The 16,181-nt window shown below is 41.5% G+C and overlaps 2 protein-coding genes across 3 annotated transcripts in view; both read right to left on the bottom strand.

The window, feature by feature from the left end:
• The window catches only part of LOC123749219 (zwei Ig domain protein zig-8), a 114,768-nt gene that overhangs the window by 37,778 nt on the left and 60,809 nt on the right, over positions 1-16,181 (bottom strand). For both annotated transcript variants that reach the window (XM_069301449.1, XM_069301448.1), the window contains exon 2: positions 6,157-7,281. In XM_069301449.1, coding sequence (XP_069157550.1) covers positions 6,157-6,364 — 208 coding nt within the window. In that variant the 5' untranslated portion in view covers positions 6,365-7,281. The remainder of the gene's footprint in view (positions 1-6,156; positions 7,282-16,181) is intronic.
• Positions 6,702-16,181, bottom strand: part of LOC138350278 (golgin subfamily A member 6-like protein 4) — a 26,250-nt gene continuing 16,770 nt past the window's right edge. The window contains exons 2-3 of the mRNA XM_069300886.1: positions 7,325-7,713; positions 6,702-7,168 (exon numbers count right to left, since the gene is read on the bottom strand). Coding sequence (XP_069156987.1) covers positions 6,702-7,168; positions 7,325-7,713 — 856 coding nt within the window. The remainder of the gene's footprint in view (positions 7,169-7,324; positions 7,714-16,181) is intronic.

Here is a 16,181-nt window from a genome sequence, read left to right on the forward strand (position 1 = left end):
CCACGGTGATACTTTGTCTGGTCCAACAGCTTTATTTGCATCCAGTGTTGTCAACTGTTTCATTACATCCTCTGCTGTCACCTCTATATCCGATAGTCTTTCATCTTGGGTAATCTCTTCTAACAATGGGAGCTGCTCAGGCTCGGTTGTGAACACTCCATGGAATTTTGCATTCAGTACCTCGCAGATTTCCTTGTCGCTTTCTGTATATGCCCCTTCTGTTTTCCTCAGTCTTGTCACTTGGTCATTTACCGACATCTTCCTTCTTATATGGCTATGTAGTAATTTTGGTTGCTTTTTCGCTTTGACTGCAATATCGTTCTCATAATTCCTTTCCGACACTCGTCTTATGTTAATGTGTGTGTGTGTGTGTGTGTGTGTGTGAGCGTGATACACAGTAAAGATGGTCACACAAGCATCCAAACCTATACATTTTTATAAATGTATATGTATAGGTTATACATTTCTGTATAGGTTATACATGATGTATAGGTTATACATCAACCTATGCATTTTTGTAAACAATAAACCATAGTCTCCAAAATACACATATTTACCTAATCATCAACAACCTAGCCAAAACAGCCCACTTAAATGTTGAACTACCATTCCCAGCGTTATGTGATATGAGGCAATACTTCACTTCAGATCATTTCCTGTAATTTCCTCTCCTGGTTCTGGCTACATTGCCACAATACATCTGTATTTTGGCCTCTACACTACATCAAAAATTTAGTTTTAAGAAAACGGTGACAGGTGTAGTCATTATAGTGGATAGTAATTATCGGTGGTACTAAAAAAGTGTGTATGATGAGATTTCGAAGTAACTTACATACGTATTGCTTGTATTGTCCACAGATACATTGCTGATCTGCGTGTATATGTGTCTTCTATGTATATGCGTTGTGTATATATGTATGTATCTACCTGAATGCACCTGGAAGCAGGCTAGATGGTAATGCTGGTCCGTAAGTGTATTCAAAGTGTTTGAAAACAATGAAATATAACGAAACAGCTTATTTCAGATACCACAAACCAGGAGGTCTTTTCAGAGACCACCAGAGACCGGAAGGCCTAATGATCGGGCCGTGGAGGTAACTGATTCACGGAACTACCTCACGGTAAACAACTGACGCGTTCACTAACTACCAGATCTACCAATACCCGCAGGTAATATGTAAACACTTGAGAAATGAGCATAAACACTCAAAATGCCGACGTTGCAACCAATCTAATTGAGCACAAACCATCATTAACTCCACGACCCTAAAGTAACATTAACCAAATTGAACTTAAACCACCCGTAACAAACTTTAATAATATCAAGAAATATAATAAATAAGAAATAAAATTAAAATAAAATTAAAATTAAATAAATAAGAAATAAAACAAGAAATAAAATTAAAATTAAATAAATAAGAAATAAAACAAGAAATAAAATTAAAATTAAATAAATAAGAAATAAAACAAGAAATAAAATTAAAATTAAATAAATAAGAAATAAAACAAGAAATAAAATTAAAATTAAATAAATAAGAAATAAAACAAGAAATAAATTTAATATCAAGAAAACAAAGAGTAACAACCAAACAACATAAACGTATCCAAACAAGCCAATATTAAAGCAACAAACAATAGCAAGCTGAAATACTTTGGAATAAAAGTAGCAATAGCGGGGGTGGAGAAATTACAGAGGTACTGCAATGGGCTCGAACTTGTGTTTCTGGACTTTTCATCACATGGCCGTAATATCGTCTCATAGATACACTGAGTTATTGTGACGTTATTTTACTTTAAAAGGATTCAATAGGGATAATTATAATCGGTGACACTTGTCGGGTCTGAGTTCGATCCCCGTTGGCCCAAGTGGTTGGGCACCGATCTTTGCCAATTTATATTTTCTTTGAAAATATATATATGTGTTCATCGATCAGATCTTATATAGTATGTCCATATAACCAATCGGTTAGTATATCCTCATATCCCAGCTCATAATCTGAACTCATATAGTATGTCCACATACCTCATAACCTCATAGTCCTGCTCATTGTATTTCCTCATTTGTTCTCACAAGTGCGAGATCGTCACACTGGCTTAGTGATTTCCTACAGATAATTACCGTTCTTTATTTTGTGTTCAGGAAACTGGGCGTGGCAGTGGTGGCTTCCACACACACACACACACACACACACACACACACACACACACACACACACACACCTGTGTAAGGAATCATTCAGAATCTTGTACACCACATATGTAAGACCAATCCTGGAGTATGCGGCCCCAGCATGGAGCCCGTACCTTGTCAAGCACAAGACGAAGCTGGAAAAAGTCCAAAGGTATGCTACTAGACTAGTCCCAGAACTAAGAGGCATGAGTTATGAGGAAAGGCTGCGGGAAATGCACCTCACGACACTGGAAGACAGAAGAGTAAGGGGGGACATGATCACAACCTACAAAATCCTCAGGGGAATCGACCGGGTAAACAAGGACGAACTTTTCAACACTGGTGGGACGCGAACAAGGGGACACAGGTGGAAGCTGAGTACCCAAATGAGCCACAGAGACGTTAGAAAGAACTTTTTCAGTGTCAGAGTAGTTAGCAAATGGAATGCATTAGGAAGTGATGTGGTGGAGGCTGACTCCATTCACAGTTTCAAATGTAGATATGATAGAGCCCAATAGGCTCAGGAATCTGTACACCAGTTGATTGACGGTTGAGAGGCGGGACCAAAGAGCCAGAGCTCAACCCCCGCAAGCACAATTAGGTGAGTACAATTAGGTGAGTACACACACACACACACACACACACACACACACACACACACACACACACACACACACACTCCTGGCTTCGCCAGAGGTATGTCAATTATGGGTTTCCTCGAGTAAGGTAAGGGAAAGTAATTATGAGAAAAGAGTACTAAGCCAGTTTGGCAGTACAGTAATTGAAAGGGATATGAGGACAAGGAGATGGGGTATCAGAACAAGGAGGTGAGATGTGAGGTTAATGAGCTCTGATATGAGAGCAAGGAACTGGGAAAAGAGGGCAAGGAGCTGGGATATGAGGACAAGGAGATGGAATATGAGGATAGTAAGCTGAGAACAGCGAGGAAGGATCTAGGTCATGAGAACATTGAACTGAGATAAAGAAGAGAGGGAAACAGAAATGTGAGGAAAGGGAGCTAGGATACGAATGGTGCCTGAACCATTTGAACCCATCGGGGATCGAACCCTGCAAGAATTGAGATCGTCACTGTGTCGACCAAATCAAGAGAATGAACCAAGCATTACAGACTACAGTCTCTGTAGTCTCTCACATCCAGGGTCATTACCCAACTCGGGAGTGGTAATGAGTTACTAGGCAACCTCGTGCCTGGTGGTGATTCAAGTAATGAGAAGTTAATGAGGGAGGTGTTGAATTAATTAAGCACTCCGGATAATTCTTCGCCTCGTTCTTCCAAGGACGAGATGTCTAAGATGTCCTCTGACGAATAATCGTCCACTTTCAGCATTGTTATGAAGGAATTATGATAATTTTTGTGTTAATTATTTTGCAATTAGTATTGCAAAGTTTTTTTGTATTTAGGAAATAATTATTTTTGTGCTGATTGAGTTCGTTAAAAATAATTAAAATGATTAAAGTAATTGCTCGTTGGATATATATTGATTGGTTTATCGTTTTTTTTTATCTCTGCATCGTTTAAAAAATAATTCCTCGTTATTTTAATTTATATAATGTTATTTTTCAATTGAGATTAAATGCATTGTTACTTTTTGTATAAATTAAGTTCTGTAACAAAGTTATAAAACGCCAAAGTTTTTCAATTTATTTTCTTTGTTGACTGTCCAGCTTGAATTCTACCTAGTCATTAATAGGTTTGTCTTCCTCCTCTTGGTCTGTCTCTCTCTCTATCTTCCCTTACCTGTCTCTTCCTCCCTTCAATCTCTCACTCTCCTCTCAATCTCTCTCTGCCTCCCCTCAAACTATTTTGTCTTCCCTCAATCTCTATTCTTCCCCCTCAACCTCTCTTCCTTCCCTTAATTTGTCTCTGTTCACCCTCTCTTCCTCCTCTCATCCTCCCTTTCTCCCCTCTGTCTCTCTCTTCCTCTCCTCAGCTTCTCTTCCTCCCGTCAGACTAAACCTGTTAAACTCTTCAAATCTCTAATTCACCTTTTGTTTCAAGTGTTATAAGACTTGGGGGAGAAACTTACCAGTTTCTCCTCACATCAATTTGATTGTTTTTTCTATCTTTTCCCCTTTTTTTTCCTTGTTGTCTTACCGTCTCTGGCACCCATTGTTCACTCTCAATCCCCTTGTAGATGTCCCCTCGCTACTTAAACTCCTCGACACACTAATCCCCTCGTATCCCACAATCCCCCTCTCAATGGCTCGTCAATATTCTTCCTCTATTTCCCCTATTTCCCCTATTCCGGCCGCTATGTTTCCCCTCTATTGTCCGCTGTGCTGCCAGTGTTCATTCTTTCTCTTCCGTCTATTACGTTTTTTTCGGTAAAATTTATCTGAATGTTTTTTTCTTGTTTCATTTTTCAGTCGTTTACTTGATAGTTTGACTCTGTGTCATCTATTAGGTAGTTAGCATGTCTGTATTAATCATTAGGTACAGTTATCATCTCTGTATCACGCTTTAAATACAGTTACGATCACTGTATCACCCTTTAGGTACAGTTCCCATATCTTACTCATTACCTCAAGCTGATAACTCCTTTTCCACACTACATCTCTATATCATCTTTGCCACCTTTCTCCCACTCACTAATATGTTTCTTAATGATTACTTCTCTCAACATTTAGATTAATATCGGATATACTCTAAAAATTTCGATAAAATCACCTACTTGTCTACAGTGGCATCAGAGATCTTACCTGCAAGAGTGACTCAAGTACTTGGATTGGTCGGTACAGGCGACGGTACTCGCTTCTTGCAGGTTTAGGCGTTCGAGGCCCCCCCTATAGCCCATGTGATTGGATATCGTTCCTACTCTGCCTCCTCATCATCTCAAGATAACCTCAAGATAAAATAACTTCATATCCCAGTTCTTTGTCCTAATATTCCTTCTGTGTGTAATATAGTTATACTGGCTTGAAGTTTTATTCTCATATGGCAGCTCTTAGTCTCTCTCATATCCCGAGTGATAAATGGTAAATAGTAATAAAGTTAATTAAGAACATATGAATGAAGATAACTGCAGAAGGCCTATTGGGTCATACCAAGAAGCTCCTATTTATACCCACCCAATCTCATTCATATATACCCACCCAATCTCATTCATATATATACCCACCCAGTCTCATTCATATATACCTACCCAATCTCATTCATATATACCTACCCAATCTCATTCATATATACCCACCCAATCTCATTCATATATACCCACCCAATCTCATTCATATATACCCACCTAATCTCATTCATATATACCCACCCAATCTCATTCATATATACCCACCCAATCTCATTCATATATACCCACCCAATCTCATTCATATATATACCCACCCAGTCTCATTCATATATACCCACCCAATCTCATTCATATATACCCACCCAATCTTATTCATATATACCCACCCAATCTCATTCATATATAAGAACTTAAGAATGAAGTTAGCTGTTACGGACTCACTATAGCCTGTGCTACTTGGAACTTCTGTTCCAAGTAGCACAACGATTGAATACAAGGAAAAACAATGAACACAATTAGTTCATCAATACATAAGTTTCGTAATGTTAACGTAACTTCCGTAACACTGTAACTACATCCTTGGGTACAGTAACTAGCTAGTTCAATAGGCTGAGGGTACAGCCAGTCCTCATCTATTACGTCTCACATTTAAACGGATTTAACCAATCCATCAACAATGCGACGTATAAGTAAAAATAAAAGCCCCGTAATATTGACGTTTTCCTATTATTATAATAGGGAATTATTCCCTTTTATTATAATAGGAAATTATTCCCTATTCCCATAATTATTATTATGACTATCGAGCATCGTCCTCGATGGGTTAATGTGGGATTCCTTGAGTCTGGACGTTTGTGATTTGGCCAAACATATGTTTTTTTAAATGGAAAAATTGAGAGAGAACGGGCAGTCCACACCACAATATAATTACCCCAAACTCACCTATTGAGAGGAGGTTGAAGAGCAGGAGAGTACACATCCCGAGTCCGTATTTAGCTGGGATGGATGAGGATGGCGAGGGCAGGGTGGCCACAGGCTCCAGCTGTGAGGGGCTAGAGTGGTGTGGCCGCGTGTACTCTAGTCTGGCCTCTGGCCTCTTTTTGTGGCCATTGTCTTCCATTGCTGTGGTGTGGGTGGCCCTCCGCGTCATGTCGCTTGCCGGAGTCTCAGTCTCATTTACTGTGGCCAAATTGTCTCGACTATTGAGTCCTGATGGCCCGTATATGCTTATTCACTGGTGAAGTCATGAGTGCATACATATATATACTTATACATATGTATAAATGTTTATCAATACTTCCCAGAGTAGAGGTAAATTTGAGATTTAGCAACTGTTAATACTCAGATTTATATATATATATATATATATATATATATATATATATATATCATTGGTAGCAAATGTCGTGTCAGAGCAGTTGTTGGGTTCTCACATGGTAATGTATTCAGCTAAATTTTTATTTTTATTATTAGTAGTATTATTATTATTATACTAAAGATGTTTGATATTTCACAACATCTATCACATGTGATATAGTCTTTCCGTCAACGCTATGTTCTTTAAGTTCCTTAAGAACTAGTCGAAGTTCTTCAAGAACTAGTCGAAGTTCCACAAGAACTAGTCGAAGTTCCACAAGAACTAGTCGAAGTTTCTCAAGAACTAGTCGAAGTTCTTCAAAAACTAGTTTAAATTCCTCAAGAAATAGTCGACGTTCTTCAAGAACTAGTTTAAATTCCTCTAGAACTAGTCGAAGTTCCACAAGAATTAGTCGAAGTTCCACAAGAACTAGTCGAAGTTCCACAAGAACTAGTCGAAGTTCCACAAGAACTAGTCGAAGTTTCTCAAGAACTAGTCGAAGTTCCACAAGAACTAGTCGAAGTTCCTCAAGAACTAGTCGAAGTTCCACAAAAATTAGTCGAAGTTCCTCAAGAACTAGTCGAAGTTCCACAAGAACTAGTCGAAGTTTCTAAAGAATTCAGGGCCTTATGGAGATGGGATTCCAGTTCTCATGTTGGGAGGGAAACTCGCCGCTCTTCAACTTGTCATCTTCATGACTGGAAATCGTTCTGAAAGGAAAAGAAGAGGAAAAAGTTATTCTCAGTGAAATACATATATTTTCGAAGTTTGTGTTGTAGTATAAGAAAGTCTGTCTCTTTTTGAAGATGCTGTCTTTTTCTTGTAGAGTCTGTCTTTTCTTGTAAAGTCTGTCTCTTCTTGTAGAGTCTGTCTTTTCTTGTAAAGTCTGTCTCTTCTTGTAGAGTCTGTCTTTTCTTGTAGAGTCTGTCTCTTCTTGTAGAGTCTGTCTTTTCTTGTAGAGTCTGTCTCTTCTTGTAGAGTCTGTCTTTTCTTGTAGAGTCTGTCTCTTCTTGTAAAGTCTGTCTTTTTCTTGTAGAGTCTGTCTTTTCTTGTAAAGTCTGTCTTTTCTTGTAGAGTCTGTCTTTTCTTGTAGAGTCTGTCTTTTCTTGTAGAGTCTGTCTCTTCTTAAGAAGTCTGTCACTCTAAAATTTTATAATTTGGAAACTTTACAGTATCCTCACAAATATTATAATGATATTATGAAATTTGTTTTATTATGATAGTAACTGAAAATGTGTAACATAACTAATAAAGTAAATATTAATATATTATTATTATTATTATTAAAATCCGTAGGAGCCGTGATGAGGATTCGAACCTATGCGCTGGGTATTCCCAGGCACACGCCACACACAACTAAACCATGACATGGTTAAAAGAATTACAACCTGGGATCCTACTGAACCAACGAGGCTTCCTGGACAGGCTTCAGCAGGGGCCTCCACACTTCCTGAGATTTCAGTAGAAATACGAATATGATTTAACAAGTCTCGGTGGTCTTGTGGTAGAGTATACGACTTGGCATTGCTTTGGTCGTAAGTTCGAGCCCGCCTCAATGCTCTATTGAATTTTTTAATTAATATTATTATTATCATGTTCAGTTTTATTCAGCAATGCTGGTATTCTATATTTTCATTGAATATGGGTTTTTATTCACCTATTTACAAGGCTTGTGACTTGTTGAAGTCACAATGAGCCGGATGATCGTAAGTCATAAAATCCGGCTTCGATCGTAAGCCGGATGCCCCAAAACCAGCTTCTCCATCTTGCGAATTACAGGTGATAAAATTATTATTTTTAGTATTAACATAAATATGCTGACATCAATATTTAACAATACATTGGATTACATTGATGACAAAGGAATCTTCGTGGAGCTTATGGATGAGAAAGGTTGAGGCGTTTACCTGTGGATAAGCATGAGACGACGAAACCATTTAATCTTCTCAGTTAATGTAATTATCAGAAGAGAGCGCTAAGCTAGTATGAATTCATGGCACTTGCAAGGGATTTGATAACAAAAAGTTGGGATATGAGGACAAGGAGCTGGGATATGAGGACAAGGAGCTGGGATATGAGGACAAGGAGCTGGGATATGAGGACAAGGAGCTGGGATATGAGGACAAGGAGCTGGGATATGAGGACAAGGAGCTGGGATATGAGGACAAGGAGCTGGGATATGAGGACAAGGATCTTCTTTATGAGAATGAGAAGCTGGGATATGACGACAAGGAGCTGGGATATGAGGACAAAGATCTTCTATATGAGAACGAGGAGCTGGGATATGAGGACAAGGAGCTGGGATATGAGGACAAGAAGCTGAGATATGAGGACAAGGAGCTGGAATATGAGGACAAGGAACTGGGATATGAGGACTAGGATCTTCTATATGAGAACGAGGAGCTGGGATATGAGGACAAGGAGCTGCGATATGAGGACAAGGAACCGGGATATGAGGACTGAGTGAAGGTACGATACCTAAACCCCCCTTTTGAACCACTGGGAATCGAACCCACTCATATGCCATAACTAAAACGTCGTCTCTCCCCCTGCAGTTCTTGAACGTGAAGATTAACAAGTTTTTGGCTGAAATGATTGAATAATAAAAATGCCATTAACATGAAACTTCAGAAAAGAAATAACACATGCTATTTCAAGCCCTGAAAATAACAAAGAGCTTCGTACTGTCAAGACCTGACGGTTATTTGAGGTTTAAAGAGGGGGGAAAAAAGTCTGAATCGAATAAAAGGAGTTAATTCAACAGATACAAAAACACAGATTAAACACTTTTCCAGTTCCAGACGAGAAAGTTTCCATGAACCAAGTGCCGTTAATAGTTCCAGAGTTGGGAGATTAAAAAACACACTCTCAAAGACCCCAAAACGGAAAAACTTTTTCCATGGATTCAGAGCCCATAAATGTCCGCCTAATCTAAATATATGAAGACATTCTTGACTCCAGGAAACTCAAGGCATTCCAGGATGGAGCCAAAAATAAAGACTTAGGTTCCAAGCTTCACAGAACAAAAAAGTTTCGAAATTGTATATACGACGCCTTTCGGAGATTTTGTGGGAGGCAAGACTGTTTTTGGAGCTCCCAAAAAAGAGGACAAGTGAGAAGCATCCAAAGAGTTTAAGGAAATCTTAAAATGACAAAGGGATCAAAAGTGGACAAAAGGATCAAAAGTGAAAAAAGGCATCAGTAGAAGAAAAATGGCCTCCAAAGTGGCTAGAAGAATCCAAAGAGGCCAATGGAATCCCCAAAAAAGTCAAAGGAATCCAAAGTTGCCAAAGTGGATCCAAAGGAAGCTAAAGAAGCCAAAGAGATCCAAAGTAGCCAAACAGATCCAAAGTGACGAAAAGAATCCAAAGAGGCCAAAAATATCGAAAAAGATCAAGGGCATCCAAAGTGGCCAATAGAATCCAAAGTCAAAGGCATCGAAAGAGATCAAATGAATCCAAAATAGCTCAAGGTTTCCAAAAAGTGTTAAGAGGTTGCTAGGCCGGATACGAGCCGGCCTTGAAGGTCCCAAAGAACCTTTATCCTGTCACTTTATCACTTTATCCTGTCATATGATCGCGTCACTTTATCCTGTCATATCCACACGCCCCTTTATCCTTATAATACCCACCTATAATTCAACATTACCTCCTATAACACAACATCCTGATACCAAGAACGCGCTCTCGAACACTGGGTAGGAGCCCCAAGGTAGGAACACTGGGTAGGGGCCCCAAGGTAGGAACACTGGGTAGGAGCCCCAAGGTAGGAACACTGGGTAGGAGCCCCAAGGTAGGAACACTGGGTAGGGGCCCCAAGGTAGGAACACTGGGTAGGAGCCCTCCAAGGTAGGAACACTGGGTAGGGGCTCCAAGGTAGGTACACTGGGTAGGGGCTCCAAAGTAGGAACACTGGGTAGGGGCCCCAAGGTAGGAACACTGGGTAGGAGCCCTCCAAGGTAGGAACACTGGGTAGGGGCCCCAAAGTAGGAACACTGGGTAGGAGCCCCAAGGTAGGAACACTGGGTAGGGGCTCCAAGGTAGGAGGAACACTGGGTAGGGAACAGTAGGTAAACGCCCCACATCACTCGTGGGGCGTCACTTAAGACTGGAGAATGGAGAGAAAGATGTCATAAGTTGTGTGTGTGTGTGTGTGTGTGTGTGTGTGTGTGTGTGTGTGTGTGTGTGTGTGTGTGTGTGTGTGTGTGTGTGTGTGTGTGTGTGTGTGTGTGTGGAGAGAGAGTGTGCGTGCAGAGGGGCGTGGGTTGGGAGGAGGATAGTAGTATTACTGGATAATGCAAGGTGCATTATTGATGCCTGGTGCACAGCAACAATCAGAGTGCTGATTGTTGAGATTGCTGTAACAATCTCTCTGATTGTTACGGCAACATTTCTGCGCGTTCTCAGACTTAAAATCTTCGACAACGGTGTCGGTTTCCTTAGAACGCATGTTTCACTGAGTCTCCGTGACATCTGCGTCTCATTTGCGCGTTGTTGTATCAGAGCCAAGCACTTGGGCTGGACGGTAGAGCGACGGTCTCGCGTCATACAGGTCGGTGTTCAATCCCCGACCGTCCATAAGTGATTGCGCACCATTCCTTCCCCATCCCTTCCCAAATCCTTATCCTGACCCCTTCCAAGTGCTATGTAGTCGTAATGGCTTGGCGCTTTCCCCCTGATAGTTACCTCCCTCCTATGCATTAGTAACTACTTTATTATTTATAATTTTCCGTTGATAAAAAAGCCTATTCTGAGGCTATGAGGCCGATACTAAAGAGACATTTAAAAATATTATCGTTATCTGTAATCTAAAATATCATATTTTCGGAAGTAAATTCGTAAGGCCAATCGAATGTAAACAAAATTTAATTAAATTATATTTTTATGGTTAGGAATAGAGACGTTTACGTTAGTTTTTTGTTTTTATTGGAGGAGAGAGGGAGCTATCAGGGGAAAGCGCCAAGCCATTACGACTATATAGCACTGGGAAGGGGCCAGGATAAGGATTTGGGATGGGACGGGGGGGGGGGATGGGACGGAGGGGGGGAAAGGAATGGTGATCAACCTCTTGGACAGTCGGGGATTGAACGCCGACTTGCATGAAGCGAGACCGTCGCTCTACCGTCTAATTTTATCGTACTGTGTATTGTAAATAGGATTTTGTACATATGTAATTAATATTATCATATATTAGAAGTTTGAGCCTAGCTAGGAATAGGGTTAGTTTAGGTGTTAGGGTTGTATTGGGTGGCATTTGTACCCATTAAGGTTGTAATGGGTGGCATTTGTACCCATTAAAGTTGTAATGGGTGGCATTTGTACCCATTAAAGTTGTAATGGGTGGCATTTGTACCCATTAAAGTTGTAATGGGTGGCATTTGTACCCATTAAAGTTGTAATGGGTGGCATTTGTACCCATTAAGGTTGTAATGGGTGGCATTTGTACCCATTAAGGTTGTAATGGGTGGCATTTGTACCCATTAAAGTTGTAATGGGTGGCATTTGTACCCCTCACCCATTAAGGTTGTAATGGGTGAAGCATTTGTACCCCTCACCCATTAAGGTTGTAATGGGTGAAGCATTTGTACCCCTCACCCATTAAGGTTGTAATGGGTGAAGCATTTGTACCCCTCACCCATTAAGGTTGTAATGGGTGAAGCATTATAACAAACTGTCCTCATAAACAAAGGTCAAAAACCCTCAATAGTCAAACTACTAAAACTTCTGTTTTATAATAAAAAACATTTTACCCTCAACCGATCGCGCTCGACCTTCTCTGACGTCCTCGGTTCGAATCCCACCTCTATAAATGCAGGCCGTCCTCGCATACAAAGATCTAAGCTCGTTAATCCAGCCGCCAAATCCCCCTGTTTTTGAATGAAAAGCAGTTTACACATACGACTGATGACGTCCGAACACTTCCGGAACAAGTGCTTCGCTCACGTCCTCTGTTCGAACCACATTTCTATAAATGCTTCACCCACGTGCTGTAAACACAAATAATTACCAAAGCGACACCCGAGCCTGAGGACGGGTACACCCGAGCCTGAGGACGGGTACACCCGAGCCGGGTACACCCGAGCCTGAGGACGGGTACACCCGAGCCTGAGGACGGGTACACCCGAGCCTGAGGACGGGTACACCCGAGCCTGAGGACGGGTACACCCGAGCCTGAGGACGGGTACACCCGAGCCTGAGGACGGGTACAAGTGACACCCGAGCCTGGGGAAGGGACCCAGGAGACGATTTGGCCAACGTGTTGCGGGTCGATATAAGATTTTAAATATGGGACAATGGTGATATATATTTATCGACGAGTTCCTAATACTCCTCTCTGATGTCACCTGCCTCTTCCACTTCATTCTCCTTATCCTCCTCCTCCTCCTCCTCCTCTCCCAAACTGCCTCTCTCCATGCAAAAACTTAACTAAACTGTCGTAGCGATGATAATGAAATTGGATATCGAAGCTCAGTTTGGGAGTTTGTGTCGTGCGCTTCTCTCTACTTCGCTTGTCAATGAGTCTCTTAACATCTCCTTAGGCATCTTTCCCCCTTCCCTACACCCCGGGTCCGCCCGCCCCGCCCCAAGGGCTGAATCTACATGCATGTTGATGATGTTTCATTGATTGGGTTGTGTAGCACTGTGTTCTGATTTCTCTCTGACTCTCTGACTCTCTCTCTCTCTCTCTCTCTCTCTCTCTCTCTCTCTCTCTCTCTCTCTCTCTCTCTCTCTCTCTCTCTCTCTCTCTCTCTCTCTCTCTCTCTCTCTCTCTCTCTCTCTCTCTCTCTCTCTCTCTCTCTCTCTCTCTCATTAGTAATACAAATTCGTTCCATATTTTTTCTTCCCAGGACATTCACGGCTGGAGCTAATGAATACACACCTGGTACTTTATCCTGCCTGTTAATTAATGGTCAGAAGGTTTTTTGCCAAGTTAATACTGGCAGGCAAAGCTTAAAGGTGGGTTTCTTTTCTGGCCATGTGTGCTTGCCTAACAGTACATAGCTAACGGGATTGGCAAGGCCCGAAATTCAGGTCCTGGACCACCACTTTTCAACTGTTGTGTATATGTGGGGGGGGGGTTTCAGGGATATTCCTGCGTAGCCCCCTAAGCCTTTCTGTGTGCTCCTATGATAAAACACGTAGCAGCTGTCTAATTCCCAGGCAAGCAGCTGAGAGCTGTCTGGGACCATTTTGGTCTTGGGGTGCATGGACTTACAACATTTAGTCTGTGAGTGCATACCTGTGGTGGATGAGGTCGCGATACATTTGATTTAGAGAGTTACTGGCCAAAATGGGGCGAGGAGCAGTACTGTTGAAGACAGTCTCGCTAAACCACAAGGTATTGCGTGCAGGGTTTAAGTCCGTAATTTTTTTCTTACACCGAAAATTAGAGTGAAGTGTAGGATTTAGCGGTCACGGAAGCTCGCTTGTGTGTGTGTGTGTGTGTGTGTGTGTGTGTGTGTGTGTGTGTGTGTGTGTGTGTGTGTGTGTGTGTGTGTGTGTGTGTGTGTGTGTGTGTGTGTGTGTGTGTGTGTGTGTGTGTGTGTGTGTGTGTGTGTGTGTGTGTGTGTGTGTGTGTGTGTGTGTGTGTGAATGTGTGTGTATGTGAAATCAATGCTGGTGGGAATGTTCTGTATTTTGAAGGTCACAGCGCTAGATTTTCAGAGAGCAAGATAGAGAACGGTAGAAAGAGAGACAGTGGGAGAGAGAGAGAATATATATATATATATATATATATATATATATATATATATATATATATATATATATATATATATATATATATATGTCGTACCTAGTAGCCAGAACTCACTTCTCAGCCTACTATGCAAGGCCCGATTTGCCTAATAAGCCAAGTTTTCATGAATTAATTGTTTTTCGACTACCTAACCTACCTAACCTAACCTAACCTAACTTTTTCTTCTACCTAACCCAACCTAACCTATAAAGATAGGTTAGGTTAGGTTAGGTAGGGTTAGTTAGGTTCGGTCATATATCTACGTTAATTTTAACTCCAATAAAAAAAAATTGACATCATACATAATGAAATGGGTAGCTTTATCACTTCATAAGAAAAAAATTAGAGAAAATATATTAATTCAGGGAAACTTGGCTAATTAGGCAAATCGGGCCTTGCATAGTAGGCTAAGAAGTGAGTTCTGGCTACTAGGTACGACATATATATATATATATATATATATATATATATATATATATATATATATATATATATATATATATCCGAAAATAACCGCATTAATCAACGAGCAGCAGGAGGTAACACTCCCCACCTCACCCCTCGTTGAACCAATAAGAATAGGGGTAACATCCCCCCCTTCTTCTGCTAGACCAATCAAGAATGGGGGGATAACGACTCCCTTTCGTTGAGTCAACAATAATAGGCTATACCTCCCCTCCACGACCCCCCCCATACCCCCTACGACCCCCATACCCCCTACCCCCCCATGACCCCCCCATACCCCCCCCCCCCCCTTCAATCCACCACACCAAACGCCCTTCTCAACCTTCTGGACAAATTGCCCAACATATTTTTAAACCCACGTGAGCGTCGACTGAAATTTCCAAATACAGTATACAAATGGAGAGTCGCGCCTTGAAGGGCACAACCATTTGTCGGAGGGAGTTTTGCGTTTTTCCTGGGAATAAAAATACCGACAGGTGCTTTGTCTCAAGGATTAGGGATAAAGAGTAACAGAGAGAGACAAAGAGAGAGAGAGAGAGAGAGAACGAGAAAGAGAAAGAGAAAGAGAGAGAGAGAGAGAGAGAGAGAGAGAGAGAGAGAGAGAGAGAGAGAGAGAGAGAGAGAGAGAGAGAGAGAGAGAGAGAGAGAGAGAGAGAGAGAGAGAGAGAGAGAGAGAGAGAGTAGGATACAAACATGCATAAGCGTTTAATTATTCTGTGGAAAGATATATATATATATATATATATATATATATATATATATATATATATATATATATATATATATATATATATATATATATCTTTGAACCAACAGTTCGAGAGGCATTTAGGTGACCCTGTAACTATGGCCACTTCCACCAACAAGATAGGTATTAGGTACACTGCCACCCACAGGATGAGTATGGGGTCCACCGCCACCCCAAGGATGGGTATGGGATCCACTGAAACCCACAAGATGTGCATGGGGTCCACTCCCACCCACAGGGCGGGCATGGGGTCCACCACCACCACCCACAAGACGGGCATTGGGAATCCACCACCACCCATAGGACGAGTATGGGGTCCACCACCACCCACAGGGCGGGCATGGGGTCCACCACCACCCACAGGACGAGCATGGGGTCCATCACCACCCACAGGACGGACATGGGGTCCACTACCACCCACAGGACGAGCATGGGGTCCACCACCACCCACAGGGCGGGCATGGGGTCCACCACCACCCACAGGACGAGCATGGGGTACCAAATTAATGAGCTAAAGTTAACTAATCCTTCGAGGTATTTAATTGAAATACAATCCATCGCTTGAGGGCTGAGCCAAAACTTGGACCCGGTACGTTGTTGACACAGAGAGTAACTCAGTGTGGATCAACCAACTTGTGCATGTGTGTTGACATTCTCTCT

This window comes from Procambarus clarkii, chromosome 45, assembly GCF_040958095.1.
Source record: "Procambarus clarkii isolate CNS0578487 chromosome 45, FALCON_Pclarkii_2.0, whole genome shotgun sequence".
NCBI classification, from domain to species: Eukaryota; Metazoa; Arthropoda; class Malacostraca; order Decapoda; family Cambaridae; genus Procambarus; species Procambarus clarkii.